The 18404-nt window shown below is 38.2% G+C and overlaps 1 protein-coding gene across 13 annotated transcripts in view; it reads right to left on the reverse strand.

Annotated features, from left to right (window-relative positions):
* CELF2 (CUGBP Elav-like family member 2) overlaps positions 1–18404 on the reverse strand; it is a 374581-nt gene that overhangs the window by 84851 nt on the left and 271326 nt on the right. For all 13 annotated transcript variants that reach the window (XM_069978742.1, XM_069978756.1, XM_069978747.1 and 10 more), the window contains exon 5: positions 7464–7598. In XM_069978742.1, the coding sequence (XP_069834843.1) occupies positions 7464–7598 (135 nt within the window). The remainder of the gene's footprint in view (positions 1–7463; positions 7599–18404) is intronic.

An 18404-nucleotide genomic window follows, 5' to 3' on the forward strand; every position in this document is an offset into this window, starting at 1 on the left:
TACATACCGTATATAGATATCCCCCATATGAGGAAGAATTAAAATACAGTCATTTTATCCTAAACCTATGCTTCAACATTTTTTCACAAAGCATTTAGGAAAATGAATATATTCCCTCTGTAATGTGAGGAGAACTGTGTGCATGATTATATAATTTCAAAGTTCATCTAGTGTATATGTAGGAATTAGCCCCTCTCAGAATATGCCATGTTGTGAAATAAAACTTTGTTACTGTGCCTACTCTCTAATTATACAGGTAATAATACATGCCATTTCAAATAGCACAGAGGCATTTCCTCTTTAGCATTTAAGATTTCAGACAGCTCGCTATAAAGTACCATCTCTAAATTCTACATTCTCGCTCCATGTATAGAGAAATGGAAGGTAATTATGCACTGCTGATTTCTACCAATTTATGAAAATGCCAGAAATGATTGAGTCTGCATTACAATGCAAGTAATTGTTAGTTTCTTATTCAGTTTTAGCCTACATCAGAACTTGTGGTCCTGCCCAACATGTTATTAAGGTCACTCTGTGTCTTTTACAGCTTTAGACAAGCTTCCTTTTTTTTCTTTTTTTCAGTTTAAAATGTCTTAGTTATCAGAAAGCTATTACTTCCCAGTATAAAGTTCTTAGGAACAGCAACAGCAGGAAGGTTGACCCTTAAAGGGCACACCGGTAAGTAGATATGCTCAGTTTGGGTAAGCATCCCCCCCCACCCGCAAACTTTAGTCAATCCCTGACTATGGCTATGTTCACACAATGTTTTTCAGCTCTGTTTAAAATTTCATCTGTCATTTTGAGTCTAAAACAACGGCCGTCATTTAGCAGCCTGGCCTCCCCTTAGTGCAATGACGGCTGTTGGTACATTATTCCAGTTTGGGATTACTAATTGGACTTTGGGTGTGTCTTAATTGAAAGTCCATTGAATTTAATAGTAAAAACGGAGAAAGAACAGTGAAAAAGAGAAACTGTGTGTGAACAACTAATATAAAACGTCCGCTGTTTGCAAAAGATGTCCGAAAATAACGATCATGATCATTATTTTGCCGTCCGTGGTAAAAACGTCCGTTATTGAACACATTGTGTGTATTGGACGATCTTCTTTCCATTGACTTCAATGCATTGCCATTGCAGTCAGTTAAATCACAAATAACGGATATCACAATAACGGATGCTTTTTTTAAATAGCAAAAGCGTCCGCCTTTGCTCTTTTTTTGACGTTGTGTGAACATAGCCTATCCCTGTGGCTGCTCAGATAAGCACTGCCTGGAAAGGTGTTCCATCCCAGCCAGTGATTGAAGGGGCACTTTATTGTGTGGAGACATTTTTATTTATTTTTATAAAAAAATTCCGGAATACCCTTTTAATACAAGCAGAGTAGAGTGGAAAGGACTGGCTTGTTGTTATGGTTGTTATGTCATTACAAAAAAGAATAGGATTAGAGATGAGCGAACCGGGTTCGGGTTCGAGTCGATGCGAACCCAAACGTTCGGCATTTGATTAGTGGTGGCCGCTGAACTTGGATAAATCTTTAAGGTTGTCTGGAAAACATGGATACAGCTAATGACTATATCCATGATTTCCACATAGCCTTAGGGATTTATCCAACTTCAGCAGCCACCGCTAATCAAATGCCGAAAGTTCGGGTTCGGATGGACTTGAGCATGCTCAAGGTTCGCTCATCTCTAAATAGGATCCAATAGGGGTAGGATTTATCATAAGTGACATCTCTCATGCTAGTTTTATTTTATTTACAACATCCTTGTGAAGAAGTTGCACCTCAGTTATCATACAGTCTCATGTGGCTTCATAACTGAGGCACAAGTCTTCTTCATGCTAGGTCTAGGGCTCTGCATTGTCTTAAATGTATCTATGTATTTGAAAATGTTTTACTTTTTATCAAAGCCACAAATCATAAAATTGATGATATAAAGCTCTGTATGTCCACCTTTGGTCTGCATGCTAACATGTGAATGCTCCTGGTACAGTATATTACTATTTGTCTATGGGAACATAAAGCTCAAGGTCATAAAAATTTTAAGAATATTGCTTGCATTAAAATACAACTTAGTTAACAAAGCCCGTTATGCATTTCACAATGTAGATGTCAGTAGAATTAATGTATTTTTCTTATTTTCTTTTTACTCTTTGGATTCTCGTCATCTTGCATTCCAGCAAATTGCTCAGTGTGCCTGGAACTGATCCTCTCAGGGGAAAATGAAAAATGTGTCCATATTGTTTTCATTTTATCTGTGTAATCCACAAATGAAAGGAGAAGTCTATAGGGATTTAAAAGCTCTGTTCTTCATCTCTGAACTATTAGGTTGGTCCAATTAAAGGTTTCTCCATGTACAGTCAACATGATCTACACTCTGAAGGATTGTGCTAAACAAGCTCTAGAACAGATGCTAAGGATCACAATCAATTTTGCTGTTACATGCATTCCTGAGATCCTCTTCCTTGTAGCACACCTTTGTTATGTCACTACACATAAAACTGTATGTGTGCAGAATACAGACCACAAAATATCCCGTCATAAGCCGCTTTCTCCGCAGCGCACTATGAACTGGCCAAGAATCATTTCTAACCACATAATACACCCACTTCTATCAAGCTTCATCTTTTATGCGTTATGTTGCAGTCAATCAGACTTATTTGTTGAAATGCTCAGGAATAACACAATTTACAGAGAAACTGCAATCAACTGCACACTTCAAGTATGGTTCAAGTATTGTTAGTAAATGCATAAACCATGAACATCAAGTAAAAAATGGAACCACCACGAATGATCATAAATCAATCATCAAAAACACATTGTTGTGATTTAGACTTTTAAGTTGTCTCTAAAAAACAATACTGTTTCTTATCTTTGTACAATACAAGGTCAACCACAAACCAATACATTTAAAAGATCTTGTTTACCCCATTTGTTAACACATAGAAGAAAGAATATTGCAATCTTGGGAGACAAGAAAGAATAAATTTTCTCATATAAACAAGGTCTGATCTCCAATGCTTGTTTCAGTTTTGGTAGTTAGTTGATTGTTTTACTATGAATGCCAGATGTGGATATTCTGGGTTTATATTGTTGTTTACATTGGACTTTACAGTAATAAGAAAGGAAGAGCCGGATAAATTGAGAGCAGTCTAAGAACTCATTTCCACACCCAAATATGAGTTTATACAATTTAGATGTAGCCATCCTGGATGTTGGGTTTATAAAGTGTGACTGATCTTAGAAATTGAAACAGGAATTTTCTTAAAGGAGTTCAGTTTTATGTAAATAAAGCTTAGTCGCTGTATAAATAAAAGTTCCACAGTTTCCTGATATATTTTGTATTTCAATTTCTCACCATCTTCAAAATCTCGTTTACATGTCAGAAACTAAAAATATTGTTTACATCAAAAAGCTGAAAATCCACCTGGACTTGGTAGCGGATCTGACTGCTTCTAGTCTTGGCAGTCCTCTGTGAGCCCAATAGCTATGCATTCTAGGCTAATGTGTTTTGCACACTCTAACAAACTGTAGTAAATTATTTGTGCTGCTATTGTTTTTACGTTACAGACTCATAGAGCATTGCTTAGACTAGATACAGTTGTCATTTAAAAAGCAGGTGGTCTGTATTGTTTCTTTCAGCCTATGCATGTAGACAAACACAAGTGTTTTTATTCACTGCCAGGCAGAAATCTTGAATATGGTAAAATAAAACATACTTGGGAATCTGTGATATTGTTTTAGGGGAGCACCCCCCCCCCCATCTTCCCATGCTGGCTAACAGACTTCTGACATGTATACTCACTAGCCAGTCAATCATGGTGAAGGGAAGAGAGAGAAGAGGGAGAGCTCATAACTAGGAGTGTGCTGTCTGTTAGTGCTCCTATTAGCTGAGTGACACAAACTTTTTGTGTTGCTGTAATATGCTGCTTGTACATACAGTACTGTGCAAATATTTTCGGCAGGTGTGGAGAAAAAGCTGTACAGTAAAGTGACTCTGACCATGGAAGTGTCTGATTGGCTCTAAATTTTTATTCTGCAGCAGGACAAGGACCCCATACAGCCAATGTCATTAAAGGGGTATTCCGGATACTATTTTTTAAAAACACTGCTGGGGCTGCAATTGAGATGCATACTCATCTACCTTGGCCCCTCCCGGGCTTCCCCGGCGAGGACTATCGACTATCGACTATGCGCTGGTTATGCTGGCAGCTAATTCCAAGACAGAGCCCCCCATTGTTTTTTATTTTCATTGTGGCCCAAGCAATACATAATGTGTGTCTGGGGTTGTTGTCCTGCTGAAGAATTAACATATGAAGCTACTCATATGCTTCCCTTATGGAGCTTTGTTACTTTGCAGCATTTTTCCCTACCGGCCAAAAACCTTTGCACAGTATTGTAGAGCAGCATATCCAGTGAATAGATCAACTTTAAAGGGAACCTGTCATCAGTTGCATGCTGCCTGAACAACAGGGTGTATTATTCACACTCAAATACTGGAGCATTTCAGGGGAATCATTGGTATATAACTGGCCAGGAAGAGCTTTGTGTCATTATGATGGTCCTCAATGGCTTCCCTCTTGTCTCGCTTGCCTGGATTGATCTGCCCCTATTTCGGTATAGAAAACTATCAATCAATCAAGGCTATCAGGGTGTTACGAAGCTGCCAGGGAAGGCCCTGGTCACTCCCACTTTCTAAGCCAGTTTTATAACTGTGAATTCTCTGAAACACTGCAGCATTTCTGAGTAAATGATACAACTTTGTGCTAAAGGAGCCTGGCAGTGTTTCATGTATTTCATGCTGCCTGTGGTTCAGGCCGCATGTAACTGATGACAGCATGACTGATGACCGAGAAATAACACACTGAGAAATATTGCCACATTATCTTTACACACACACAAAAATCAATTTAGAACATTTCTTTAATATTAAATTTATTGTGTGTTACCTATTAGGCTAGTAATTGTATAACACAATAACTTAGTTATCACCCCTAGTAATGTAAATACATAATTAAAGGGTACCAGTCTTTAAAATAAATAAATAACATGTAATAGTATGACAGATGTTTTGATTGGTGAGGTCCGGGTGCTGAGACCCCTACTTATTGCCTAAATAATGGGCAGCTAAACACTGCACTTTTTCTGCTTATGATCGATTGGCTCTTCTCATAGAGCGGTGTGAGTGATGTATGGACTCATATATGTGTCCATGGAAAGCTTCAGCACTGATATGTCAATTTTTTTTACAGTACAAAAGAACACTGCAGAGACACCATCACGTGTCTCGAAGTCAGTGAACTAGCCAGACCTTCCTCCGGGAAGGAACAACCAAGCCAAGGAAACAACCACTAGCCAGAAACCTACTCCACACTAATAAGGGGAAAATACCCCGAAACAGCTATCTGTGGATGGATACATTGCTTGGGTGGTTTCCTTGATTGAAGACATTCCTTGGCTTGGTTGTTCCTTCCCGGAGGAAGGTCTGGCTAGTTCACTGACGTCGAGACATGTGATGGTGTCTCTGCAGTGTTCCTTTGCATATTTGACTTCCCAGGGGGCAATGTTCTGTAATACACTGACGAGACACATGATGGTGTCTCTGCAGTGTTCTGGTTGATTTCCCTGAGGTCAATCAGCATCTTTTTGCAATTTTTTTTTAATGACTGGTACTCTTAATAGAAGCCAAGTTGTAATACCACAAACAGCCTGAGGACAGGTGTGACACTGTTTTTGTAAGCTTTTCTAATTCAGAAAACTCCTTGTAATACCCAACCAAACAAATACCTGTAGTGTTTGTCAAAAGAGGTTGTGCTCATGTGAAATTATGACCATAGCATATATCCTTCATAATGCAGTTCATTTAACCCCTTAAGGACAGAGCCTAAAATAACCGCAACAATTTTCAATTTTGCCTTTTTGTTTTTTCTCCTCCCCTTCTAAGAGCTATAACTCTTTTATGGAAATGCTGGTAGTGTTCTTTGTAACTGTCCTTAATCTACCATAAAATTAGTGACCCCCCCCCCCCAATAAAAATAAAATATATATATATTATTTATTGGGTGAAATTGGGAAAAAAAATACAATTCTGCAAAGGGTGTTCTGAGTTTATGCAATGCCCTTTACGGTAAAACTAACTTGATATCTTTATTGTATAGGTCAGTCTGAATACAGCGATATGCATGTTTATATAGCTTTTATAATGTTTGACTATTTTTTTAATACATTTTAACATTTAAAAAAAAACTTTTTTGCAAATAGGTATGGTTAAAATGGCCCTATTGTGCCTCTTATAAAGTTTTTATTTTTTCACCTACGGGCTGTATGGGATGTCATTTCTTGCGCCATGATCGCTAGTTTTTAATAGTATCATATTTGTGTAGCTTTGATGTATTGATCACTTTTTATAAATTTTTTAATAGAATGTAATAAGAAATTCAATGCTGGTATTTTTTACTTTTTTGTTTACACCGTTCAGAGTGCGGGAAGAATATTAGGGACTTAATATTTTTATAATTTTTTTTTAATTAATGAAGACCATTGCAATAATTAAATAGGTTATCAAGACCCATCACATTTTTTTTTTGTTTCACAAACAACTTCAACTACTGTAAAATAACAAAAGAAATACTAGTCACCTTACCCTTTCCCTGATGCTTCAGTCCCCCATTGGCCTCTAATCAGCCAGCACCACCAATGATGTGTGGATAAGACATGTGACTGCTGCAGCCTATCATTGGCCTTCAGTACTGTTACCACTATAGTCAGTGATTGGCTGCAGGCAGTCACATGTTGTGTCGACAGGTCATCACTGGAAAGGGGTAAGCAGAGGCTGGCAGAAACAGGTGAGTATTACTCCTTTAATTACAGTAGGTTATAGCATTTTTAGCCACAAAAAAAAAGCATTGGCTTGGCCTACCCATTCAAGTAATTTTCCTATTACAACTATATTTGAATACCATAAAAACACATTTGTTATCACATCCCTTGTAACCCCCACACTAAAAAATATACTTGGTTATACACTTCTACTACCCAGCTGGGCCCTGACAGGAAGGGTTTATTCAAAATGTTGGAATTAAAGGCTACAAATCCCTGAGTAGTTTGAATTAACTTGTCTTGTGAAATTGGCCTTACTGATAACACTGAGAGCTGTAAGTGTTACACTTGGAAATACTCCTTTAAAGAGCTGCAATCATTTTACACACAAGTGAATGAAGATAAATTACTTCATTCATGTTGCATTGTAATGGATAACTTACTAAGTCATGCTTTCCATAGAGACCCTCTTTGACTTTATAAATAAAAGTGATTACTTCTTTCCATCTTTCTGGAAAGTTCATCTGGGTAACAGCATCGCATGGGAAGAAATCGTGAGTGACCTCTGGCCCAACACATCTGCTGCCTGTGACATATTGCTCCAATTAGTTGTTAAGGAAAGGGTCTTTACAAACGGCACACTCACCTCGACTCAGCCCGTCAGGTCCCCGTAGGATTCTGCATTCTTCTATTTGACCAAATGGAGAAAACATCACCCTGATATCGTTCTCGTTACACTTCTTCGAAACCATGCCTATGAACAATTTTCTGTCTTCCACAGCTAGGAGATAAAAATAATGAATGAGCAAAGGCCATTTCATCTTTTTATTCCTGTGATCAATGCTTCATTACCACATCAAAACCAGCTGCGATCATGTGAGTCTTTCTTTGTGCTTTACACAGGTCCCAGGAAGGCAAATGCTTACTCTTTATTTCACATTTATTTTCTCTCTTCCTTGTTATTTTCTTTTTTCTCTTTTGCTGTGATGCTACTACAGCTCACAGCATGATAAGAAGATGCTTCTCATCCAGATACATTTATTCCAGTCACTTTCCAGTCATTTTATGTCTATGGGGCACACTGCAGTTTAGTAAATCCTAGAAATAGCAGCAGTGATCATATGGCCATGAATAAACTTTCCAACTACATCAAATTCACACTGGTTTTCATTTTAATCACTTAATTGGTTAACCTATATAAAGAATATCTATTAGCAAAATGTATGTTATCTATGACTTTAAACACTTATTCAAATGATATGATAATGCTATTATGTGTTATAATAAAGTTAGTTGTCTCAGTTATATTAGGTATGTCACGTTAAGGCTATGTTCCCACTGTGGTATATTATTAAGAAATGGCAGCCATCTAATGATAATAACAGCTTCAAATAGTGATCATGAACAATATTTACAGCAGTCATTATCAGTAAACGGCCATGAGCAATAATAGACTAAATCTTGCTTTTAATCGGCCAACCCAAGTATAAAGAACAAAACAGAATCTTACTTTAACACACTATGGAGAAACTATGAGGCAGTTATGCTTAGAACAGTTGAATAGTTAAAAAAAACAAGGAAGAGGAAGGGTAACAGAGGTAGAATTAGAAAAGAAAATACTACCAATAAGCCAGAAGTTGAAAACAGAAGAGAAAAAAGCTATATCCGTTATCTCTATTAGTCAATAACAAGAAAATCAGATTTGTGGACTGTGTATCAGTATTTGTTCATATATTCTTGAAATATTGAAATTTTGAAATTGAAGTTGTATCCCATTAAGCAGAGCATTATTGCTGATGTGAAGTGAAGATGGAAGTTCATTTTATACAAGGTCAATCTCATAAGAAGCCATATATACATCTATCTGTTGTCTATTTGGTTGTTATGGCTCTCATTAATTTTTGGTACTTCAAAAAAACCTGCAAAAAAGGTGCACAATATGATACAAATTTTTCTAATAAACTATAAGAGCAAATCCTGAAGCATAAACTGTGTGCCCCGGGCCAATTCATCTTAAACAATCAAGCTTAAAGTTTGTTAAAGTATGTTTTAGCTAGTAGTTTTAGTAGTATAGCACCTCGCGTAATACTGTTACAAAAGGAACGAGATTCCCATCATATGGGTGTCCCACATGTGGATGGTCTCTCACATTATATAAGACACAAGTGTGCCTGTTACTTACACAATTGGGGTAGCATATGTGGAGTGGGCTGCTATGCCATGTAGAGCCCAGAAGGAATGTTCTTAAAGTGTACCTATCACTTTGTCAGTACTGCAAGATACACTGTGAAATGCAGACAGGTAGGCTGTCTCTCCAGACATAAGCAAGCACTTACAATGCAACACTTTCGGGAGTCCCTGTACAAAGTAATAGGTACCCTTTAAGGCAGAACCCTTCACAATATCAATGGAAAGAGAAGAAAAGAGGCTCTGAGGAGGTGGTACCACTAAATTTTTCAGTGGTTTAAGCAAAGCTGATATATTGAACAAAGTACAACATTTCCAAATTGCATATAAAACAAAAATACATTTTGGGGGCTCCTCCTTTCAGAGCTTCTTTCTACTCATGCTTTAGCTAAGGTTCCTTCACAGCAGCGCTATTCCTGTCCTCAGTTTATGCATGGTATTGCAGCTCAGTTCCTATGAAGTGAATGGAGTGAATGGAAAGTTGTAATACCACACATAACCTGAGGACAGAAGTGTTAAGTTTTTTTGAAAGAAAGCACTTATGTTTTTCTAATCCTGGATAACCCTTTAAATGGTGTGTGAACTAAGCACCTTTTCCCATTAGATTCAAAGCATCCACTGAGAAAAATATTATTATTATTATTATTATTATTATTATTATTATTATTACCTTAGCATCTTTGAACAGACCAGAAAGTAGTGTATCATTTCTAGGCTATGTTCACACTATGTAAAAAAAAAACACAAACAGAAAAGGCATCCGCTTTTGCTATATAAAAAAACATCCGTTTGTGCCGCAATTTAATTGACTTCAATGCAAAGACGGATGTCCAATGCACACAATGTATTAACTAACGGACGTCTGTGCGGATATCAAAATAATGATCATGACAATTATTTTCAGACGTCTATTGCAAACAGCAGACGTTATTTTATAGTTGCTCACACTCAGTTTTTCTTTTTACTGTCCTTTCTTTGTTTTTACTATTCCATCTAAACTAGAATAATGTACCAACAGCCATCATTGTACTGACGGGCAGCCAAACCGCAAAATGACGGATGTCATTTTTCTTTTTAAAAAAGGAGAGTAAAAAACACAGACAACTGTGAGGCTGGGTTTACAAACAATATTTTGGTCAGCATTTGGAACTCATTTTGTTCAGTATTTTTATCAAAACACAGAAAAAAGTGTAAATCTTTTAATAATACATTTTGCCAGTGTAGAATTCAGTACTGACCAAAATGAGTCATTTGTTATTGGAATGTCAAGTTTGAAGTTGGTAATGCCCTGGTGGAACATATACTGGAGTCCACTTAATCGGGGATTTGGTTATTTGTTGCACAAATATGACCTAAACAGGCTCAAAGAAATCTATGTAAATGTCGGAGAAACAACCCTATTATGAAATATAAAATAGGAGTCTCCTGCATGTATACATACTCTATTAATCCAATGAATCTTCAAATATATGGCTCATTGAACCTGCCACCAATCTTATGTCACAGATGTAGATTTTCTTACACAGACAGCCCTAGACCTCTGCTAGTCCTGGGATGCTGCTATGGCTTGGCGACTGCTACAGACTACCTTCAACAGCCTGTAGCAATCGAATGCCAAGAGCATCGATCAATGCAGCACATAGGTGTGAATGAAAAAAAAAAAAAAGATAACTTTTTATTTTGTTAAAAATCCCATATTAAAAGTTTAACTCTCCCCCTTTACTATTTTTTAAATAATATTAAATAAATTAAATATTAAATAAAAAAAAAAAAAATTTGGTATGGCCGCATGTGCAATCTGCTACGTGTGTACATACTCTAATCATCCACCGCATCTTCAAGTATATGGCTTAAAGTACCTTGCACCAAGATATTATGTGACGGATGTAGTTTTTCTTAAACACATTAATGCTAATGCATTGTAGCAAATATCAACAGAATCAAAACAAAATGTAAACTTATTTAAAAGCTTGAATGACAGATGATCTGTTTCAATTATAGAACAGATAAACAACATCCATAAATAATCTCTTCCTAGAGATTCCCTCTGATGATACGAGGCACATAGACACATCAGGAAACAGTGGATGGAAATCTCAGCTTTCATTTATATCATTAGTCCTACTGCTCAACTTATTATCTAGGAAACAGCAAATCCACAGGAAACCTACTGAAGACAAACTTTGCCCCAGACAGCGATAGGCGCTTCCTTTATTAGACCTGGTATTCTACAACTGATAGGACTGCATGGTTACGTAGTGAGTACATTAATGCTCACATTCTAGTTGTCTCTATTTCTATTTCTTTCCGACTCTGCTTTACATTGAAATATTTGCTGAGTATTGTTATCACTAGAGAAGAGCCCCTGGAAATACTCATTGATTTAGCAAAGATTTACTGTTTTCTTCTATGACCAAAGGAAAAGCGTTTTCATTTTAATTGCAGCCATTCTCTTTAGCAGTGGTGCCTGCTGGCAGTAGCAGCTATCATTTTGTCTTTGTTAGAATCCCAGTTTAGCTGGAAGGGGGAACATCATGGATAATTGTGAATACTTTCACAGCAATCTCAGGAATGGAGTTACACATACTTTGAAACTTTAGACACATATCAAATATGACCTTCTGATACACCATATCTGGTTCCACAGAACAAGCTTTGTTCACCGAGTCAAGGAAGGTTATAGGCAGGATATTAATAGCCACAATAATTGCAGTATTTTTCAAAACCAAAGTATACAGCTGAGACATTTGTGCAGCCACTCTTGCGGTGAAATTATGTGAAGAGCTTGAAAGTGCACTACATTTCTACCTGGAGATAAAACCAGGCTGCCATGCTGATATGTTTTTTTAGCACACAGGCTAGTTCTCTTTTTTCAGAGATTACGTTTTACCATGTTTTAAGTTGTTAAAATATTATGTTTATAAGGTCAAAATGCTCTCTCTTTGTTACTACCATTGGAGGACTATCTCCTCACCTATGTCTCCTAACTAGGTAATAACTAATGCTGGTGGTCATCCGTTACTGTCATACAATAAGATGTATCTCCCCACATATCTAACAAAAGCAGTGTAAAGCAAAATGTCAACCAAAGTTTCATATTACGGTGTTTGCACCATTTCAAGTAATAGTATTTGGACTGAAGAGAATACCCTGCTAGACTTTCCACTTTACATGTATTACTAATGTGCTAACTCTGCTTCAGTACAAAGGAAAGCATAAATAATGTACAAAATAGAAGGGTTATTTTATGCAACCTGAAAAGTAGAATAGTTTCATATATCTATTCTTGACACTGTAAGATTATGGACATGTTCTCATCACAGCTTCGTTTCTACCTAGTGCCGGGCCTATTATGTGACTGTACGCAATGCAGATGTACAAAAGCAGAAAAAAGCAGCACCTCACTGAGATAACTTTACTGAACATCACCTATGGACTGGAACTGAAAAGCTGCCCTGACACACAATACACACCACTTACTTACTATAGTACCTCCCACCCCATATCACAAAGTGTAATAGTGCAGCAAATTTTACTTTAGGCTATGCTCACACGTCAGTGTTTTACCTATTTTTAAAACTTTTGTCCACAAACATCTGAATAAATTCATACCCTAAGTCGAGGATGTCATATTGTGTATATTTAGTGAAGTTATTACAATATGGCACTGTTCTTCTAAACACAAAGAGATGTTCACATTCCTTACAGCTTACATCAGTCAATGAAGTACTGACACAAGCCTTAGTAGAAGAATCCCCCCTATATAAACTGACTGCCATCTTTGAATAAACAAGATTCACTTTGACCATCAGTGTGTAACAGAATGTTTGATTCTTCTCCATGGGCATGAGATAAAACTTTATTACTTGTCATTTGGAACAGACAGTCAATATGACAGCAGTCCCCGAAATAAATTCAGACCCTAAATACATTCATATCTCAGGCCCCTGAATAAATTCAAACCCCAGTGATCAGCATAAATTCATACCTAAAGGAAGGCGTGTAATGTCAAGGGGAAGGATCAAGCACAGGAGACACAGAGACACTAACTGAGGTTCAGCTTACACTACAAAGAGAAAGCACATCAGCCCCACAGTGAGGCTCTTCTTTGGCAGTGTGTAATGTCTGCAGTGCCGGCCGTACTCTGTGCACAAACTAGTCCTCCTGGGCTCTGCTCACACCGGAAATAATTAATACTATTACTGTATAAGCAGGAGGGAAATGTGTGTGGTACTACAGTAGGGCCACCGCATGCACACTTTCAAGTTGAAATCACAAGATGGGCAATTTTTACAATGCTGCACACAAACTCTCAGTGGCCCACTGGCTGACATCCAGGGTGGCCCAACAAGTTTTTGCCTAGCTTGACAGACTGTCAGTTCGGGTTGCCTATGAGTGTGGTCAATTTCCTCCTTATGCATGGGATAAGCTCTAGTGATGAGCGAATAGTGAAATATTCGAATATTCGATATTCGTACAAATATCTCCCGGATATTCAACTATTCGATCGAATATTCGATCCCAGTACAGTCAATGGGAACAAGTATTCAATTATTGAAAAACATCTATTTGACCACTTGGAGGTAAAAAACAGAAGCTGGGGGATTTGAACGTTTATCGAATATTTATCGAATATTCGGCGAACTATTCGATAATATTTGATAGATCGAATATCTATTCGATCGAACAGTATTTGCTCATCACTAATAAGCTCAAATAAAGATGTTCAATGTAGCATCTTGCTTGATTTCTGCATGGTGACAGTTGTAGCCATGCCACATCTTTACCTGAGGTTAACCCAAATGAACATGAAAATTTTAAATGACCCATATTGCATCCATTATAGTGCATGGTGCACTTTTTCTTTCAGTAAGGTTTAAAGGAACTACTAACAGAGTCTCCAAAAGGAGTTTGACAATGTGGTAAACAAAGCCTAAGATTATACTATGACTCATGATTCAGATGTAGCATTTGCTATTACTCTTCATATAATCATATGCTATATTGGATGCTATATAGTACTGGAAGAACAGTGAATAAACCACAGAGAACACATCACATTAAAATTAATTCTGCCATAAAATTATTTTGTCAGAAATATATGCAATAGAAAACTCCCGGCACCGCCAACACGTATGAACAGGAGGTGTATTAGCTGCAAGCCGCTAACAGGAGACCTCAGCACCACTTCAGGCGGTGTTGCTCAACAATGTAAGCCGAGTCATCCAATAAAGCACAAAGATGAAATTGTGGCACTCACCAGTCCCTAATAAATATAAATTAGTTTTCATTTCCTCTCCAGCTGGGTTGCAGACACTGACCAGTAACTAGGCTATGGCGGTTTCGCACACATGTGCAGGGCACAGACGGCCATAACCTAGACACTGGTCAGCGTCCGCAACCCAGCTGGACATGAAATAAAGATTAATTTGTATTTATTACAGGACTAGTGAGTGCCACAATTTCTTTTTTGTGCTTCATTATTTTGTCAGAGATTGGGCACATAACAATTTTCCAATGCTCACATTACAGTTCCATTCAGTTGCTTATGTTTGCTGGCCCCAAATAAATATGAAGATTATGCTTGATAGCATTTCAACAATAGTATGACTTTTGCACAAGCCAGCTAAAGTACCTGACCTGTATTATACTGCTAATTGTAACCTAAAGTATGCCTCTAAATAGACAGGATAAGTAACTGAGGATTTAATAGCATAAATTCACTTAGTTGCTTGTAAGTTTGCTTCCTTCTCTCTGTCAAAAACTCCTTGAAGGTTTGAAGTGGCATAATTGTTCTTAGCAAATGATCTGTATCAAATGAATGAACAATCATTTCTTTCTTCTTTACTTGCCAAACTTAGAAATGTCACGCAGCATCATCATTTAACATGCAACTCAATGCACATTAGGTTTTCTAGTTGCGTAATTTGGAGCGGAAACCTGGCAACTGTTGGCCTGGGGTTCAGTAAGAAGATAATTGCCTAAAGTACTGTAAGACTGGCAGAATATTTATAATGACACACAATTAGAGAACATAATCTAAAAATCTGCAGACACAAAGGTTTTATGTTCAGATATTCCTGCTGGACAGACAGCACTATAACAATTTGCTCCCAGCTCTCTTATGTAACGCCAGCTGTTTGCACTAGCCTAAGTAACCTCTGGATTCCTGTGATAATTTAGAAAATAGAATTAGTGACATTTGTGACATGATCATTTGGAGACCTGAAAAAGAGTGTGTATTCATCTGTATACTTTGTACATATGGACTGGCTTTGCTTACCAATATTTTGACTTTTATAGCGCTTAATAGAACAGTCATGCATAGCAGGGACATAATTTTTAGAGGAAATGGGAGACAAGAGGTTGAGACCAGCTGAAAACACAATCTATAATTTCTTTATAAAGTATAACTGAACTGTAATGTCATAGTCACATAGTTATAGGGGTTGGGGTGAGAACAGTAGGATTCCATCTAGAGATGAGTGAAGTGAATCTAATGAATTCTGTTTCGCTTTTCAAATTTGCTAAACATGGCAGCTGCACATTATCTTACATAACTGTCTTTAGGCAGCAGCAAGGAATTATCCATAATCCCTTGCACCCATCCAATCAGCTGCAAACCCCACAGTAATGTCAGCAACCCCCCCTCCTCACCCTCCATATAAGGTGATTGGCTTCCTGGAGGCGGCCAGTCAGCTGTGTATAGTGGAGAGCAGGTTGCAGAAGGAAGTTAGAGCAGGGAGAGAAATACAGAGAGATAGGGACACAGAGGAGAGATAGAGGGGTGGATTGTGGGTGTTTTTTACTGGGAGCAGTGAAGCCATTGTCTAGTATACCAAGTAACTGGGTAACTGTTGTTCATTATACCAAGTCACTGGGTGCTGGGTGTGCATTATACCAAGTAACTGGGTGATTGTTGTTCATTATACCAAGTCACTGGGTGCTGGGTGTGCATTATACCAAGTAACTGGGTGATTGTTGTTCATTATACCAAGTCACTGGTGCTGGGTGTGCATTATACCAAGTAACTGGGTGATTGTTGTTCATTATACCAAGTCACTGGGTGCGCATTATATGTTCACTGCTGTCCTGGGAGAAAATTGATATTGCGCTGCTTTTCCACCTACAGTACATCCACTACTGTCCATGCCGGTAAATTGATTGATTGACAAGTTGATTGACATTTAAAAAAAAGTTGACATTTTCCAAATTTTGACACTGTCACAGCAACAGCTGTTGAGCAAATCGCTACTCTGTAATAGTCCATCTGTTGTAGCTACTATAGTATGCCTGTTTTAATGAAGATTCGTTTGTACAGTATGCGTATTGCTAATATTCACAAATTTGCGCAAATATTTGCAAACTTTGCAAAATGAATTTCCAAGTGATTCACTCATCTCTAGTGCCATCCAATGGCCCAACTTCACTATATCTGTATGAAACCAACTCAATAGTAGTATACCTTACAAAAGGTTGTAATTTGCACTGTCACTACAGGATTAATTAAATGGAAGCTGTCAAGTGTCGTGACCTCTGCTGACATCCTGGTGAAAGGAGTAAAAACATACCTAGGATTTTGGTCACGCTGGTTGCATCAACAAGAACCTAATCTTTTAATGCTCCTGTCACAAGTGCTGAGGAGGAGACCTGGGCTCTTCATGCTAAGTTCCCAGAGCTCTGTGCATTGATCCTTTCCCTGACTGCACCTCTTAACTCTAATTGACAGATGTGGCATCCAATCAGGATTATAAACTGCTGCCAGACCCCTCTTACTGTAGAACAAAGAATCCTGCATGCTGAAATCCTGGCACATGGAGGTTTGCCATCACTGCACAGTTGGCAGGCTACTATGCTTATGAGATCTTTACATGATCCTAACAATATAGGCGGGTTTGGACTCATTTTAACTAGTGTAGACAGCTTAGAACTATAAAACAAGATGACCAAAATTGTAGACTCTGAAACTGGAAAAACAAGGCAAATCAGGTCCTGACAAAGTCCTGACAAATAAGGAAAGGAAATGAATCCTTGTTGGTTTAGCAATAGGAAAATGTTTCCTTGGCACACATTTTATTACCAATTCAATTTAAGAGAACCTGTCACCCCCCGTGCCGGGGTGAAGGCCACCCAACCCCCCGCTCCAAGAGATATCCCCGTCGGAAGCCTGGCGTGTGCGCTTTTGAGATGAGTCCGACGCCCATGGAGAATGACGGCTCCAATCATTCTCTACGGGGATATCTCCATTTCGGGATCGGCCCCAGGGCGGGAATTGGAGAGAAGGGGTAAGTATCTGGGGCTCTAGCGGGGGGGTCGGGCGACCTTCATTGTCTTTGTCTACAAATGTTCTAAAAGCTATTTTCAGTAAGATGCTATGTAATTAGCACACATTTCAAGCTGGTGCCATGTACATGATAATCGATCCAGTGTCTGTAAATGGTCTGCAGTCAAAAATTCTTAGGCTACATTCACATATCCGTAGAGCTGTATGTAGCCACGGACCCGTAGCCATGAACAGCCCTACAATAATGGCCATTTAAATGTATGGGTCCATAACCTTTCCTCAATTGCCCCCCCACAATTGCGTTTGAATGCAGCCTAAAGGTGGGCATAAACCTTCAATAACTGATCATTCAGCCATAAGTTATCTCTCCTGCCCACCACCAGTCCTCCTCAGACACAGGAATGTGCAGCAGGGCCGAGGAATCCTGAACTCTTTATAGGGAGGGGTAAGCTGTAGCCAGAGCGCTCGAACTGCAGCTTATCTCTCCCTTGTACACTGGAGTTGGACAGTGATTTTCTATCATGTCTAGTCCCTATCACCACCAACATCATTTGTCTGTTGTCATTTAAGAGAGACCTATACACCTCCAGTACTATTTCTAGGAGCATCATAAAAAATGAATGAATTGGCAATGTTGCCTGCATAATTTGCCACTGTATTCTAAAGCACTACTTGGGTCCTTGGAATAAGGGAAGGGGGCAAGTAATGGGACCCCCGTGCCATCTGACATTTAAGCCTATCCTGCACATAGGGCATAAGTGTTTTAATTTAAAATACTCCTTTAGGCTGGGTTCACACTATGTATATTTGAGGCTGTATTTGTGAGGCTGTATAGCAACCAAAACAAGGAGTGGATTGAAAACACAGAAAGGCTATGTTCACATAATGTTGTAATTGAGTGGATGGCCGTCATTTAATGGCAAATATTTGCTGTTATTTTAAAACAACGGCTGTTATATTGAAATAATGGCAGTTATTTACCGTTATATGGCGGCCATCCACTCAATTTCAACATTGTGTGAACAGATCCTTTCTGTGTTTTCAATCCACTCCTGGTTTTGGTTGCTATGAGGACCTGACTTGAGGACCAAATACAGCCTGAAATATACTGTGTGT

The sequence above is a fragment of the Dendropsophus ebraccatus genome, chromosome 1 (genome assembly GCF_027789765.1).
Source record: "Dendropsophus ebraccatus isolate aDenEbr1 chromosome 1, aDenEbr1.pat, whole genome shotgun sequence".
NCBI classification, from domain to species: Eukaryota; Metazoa; Chordata; class Amphibia; order Anura; family Hylidae; genus Dendropsophus; species Dendropsophus ebraccatus.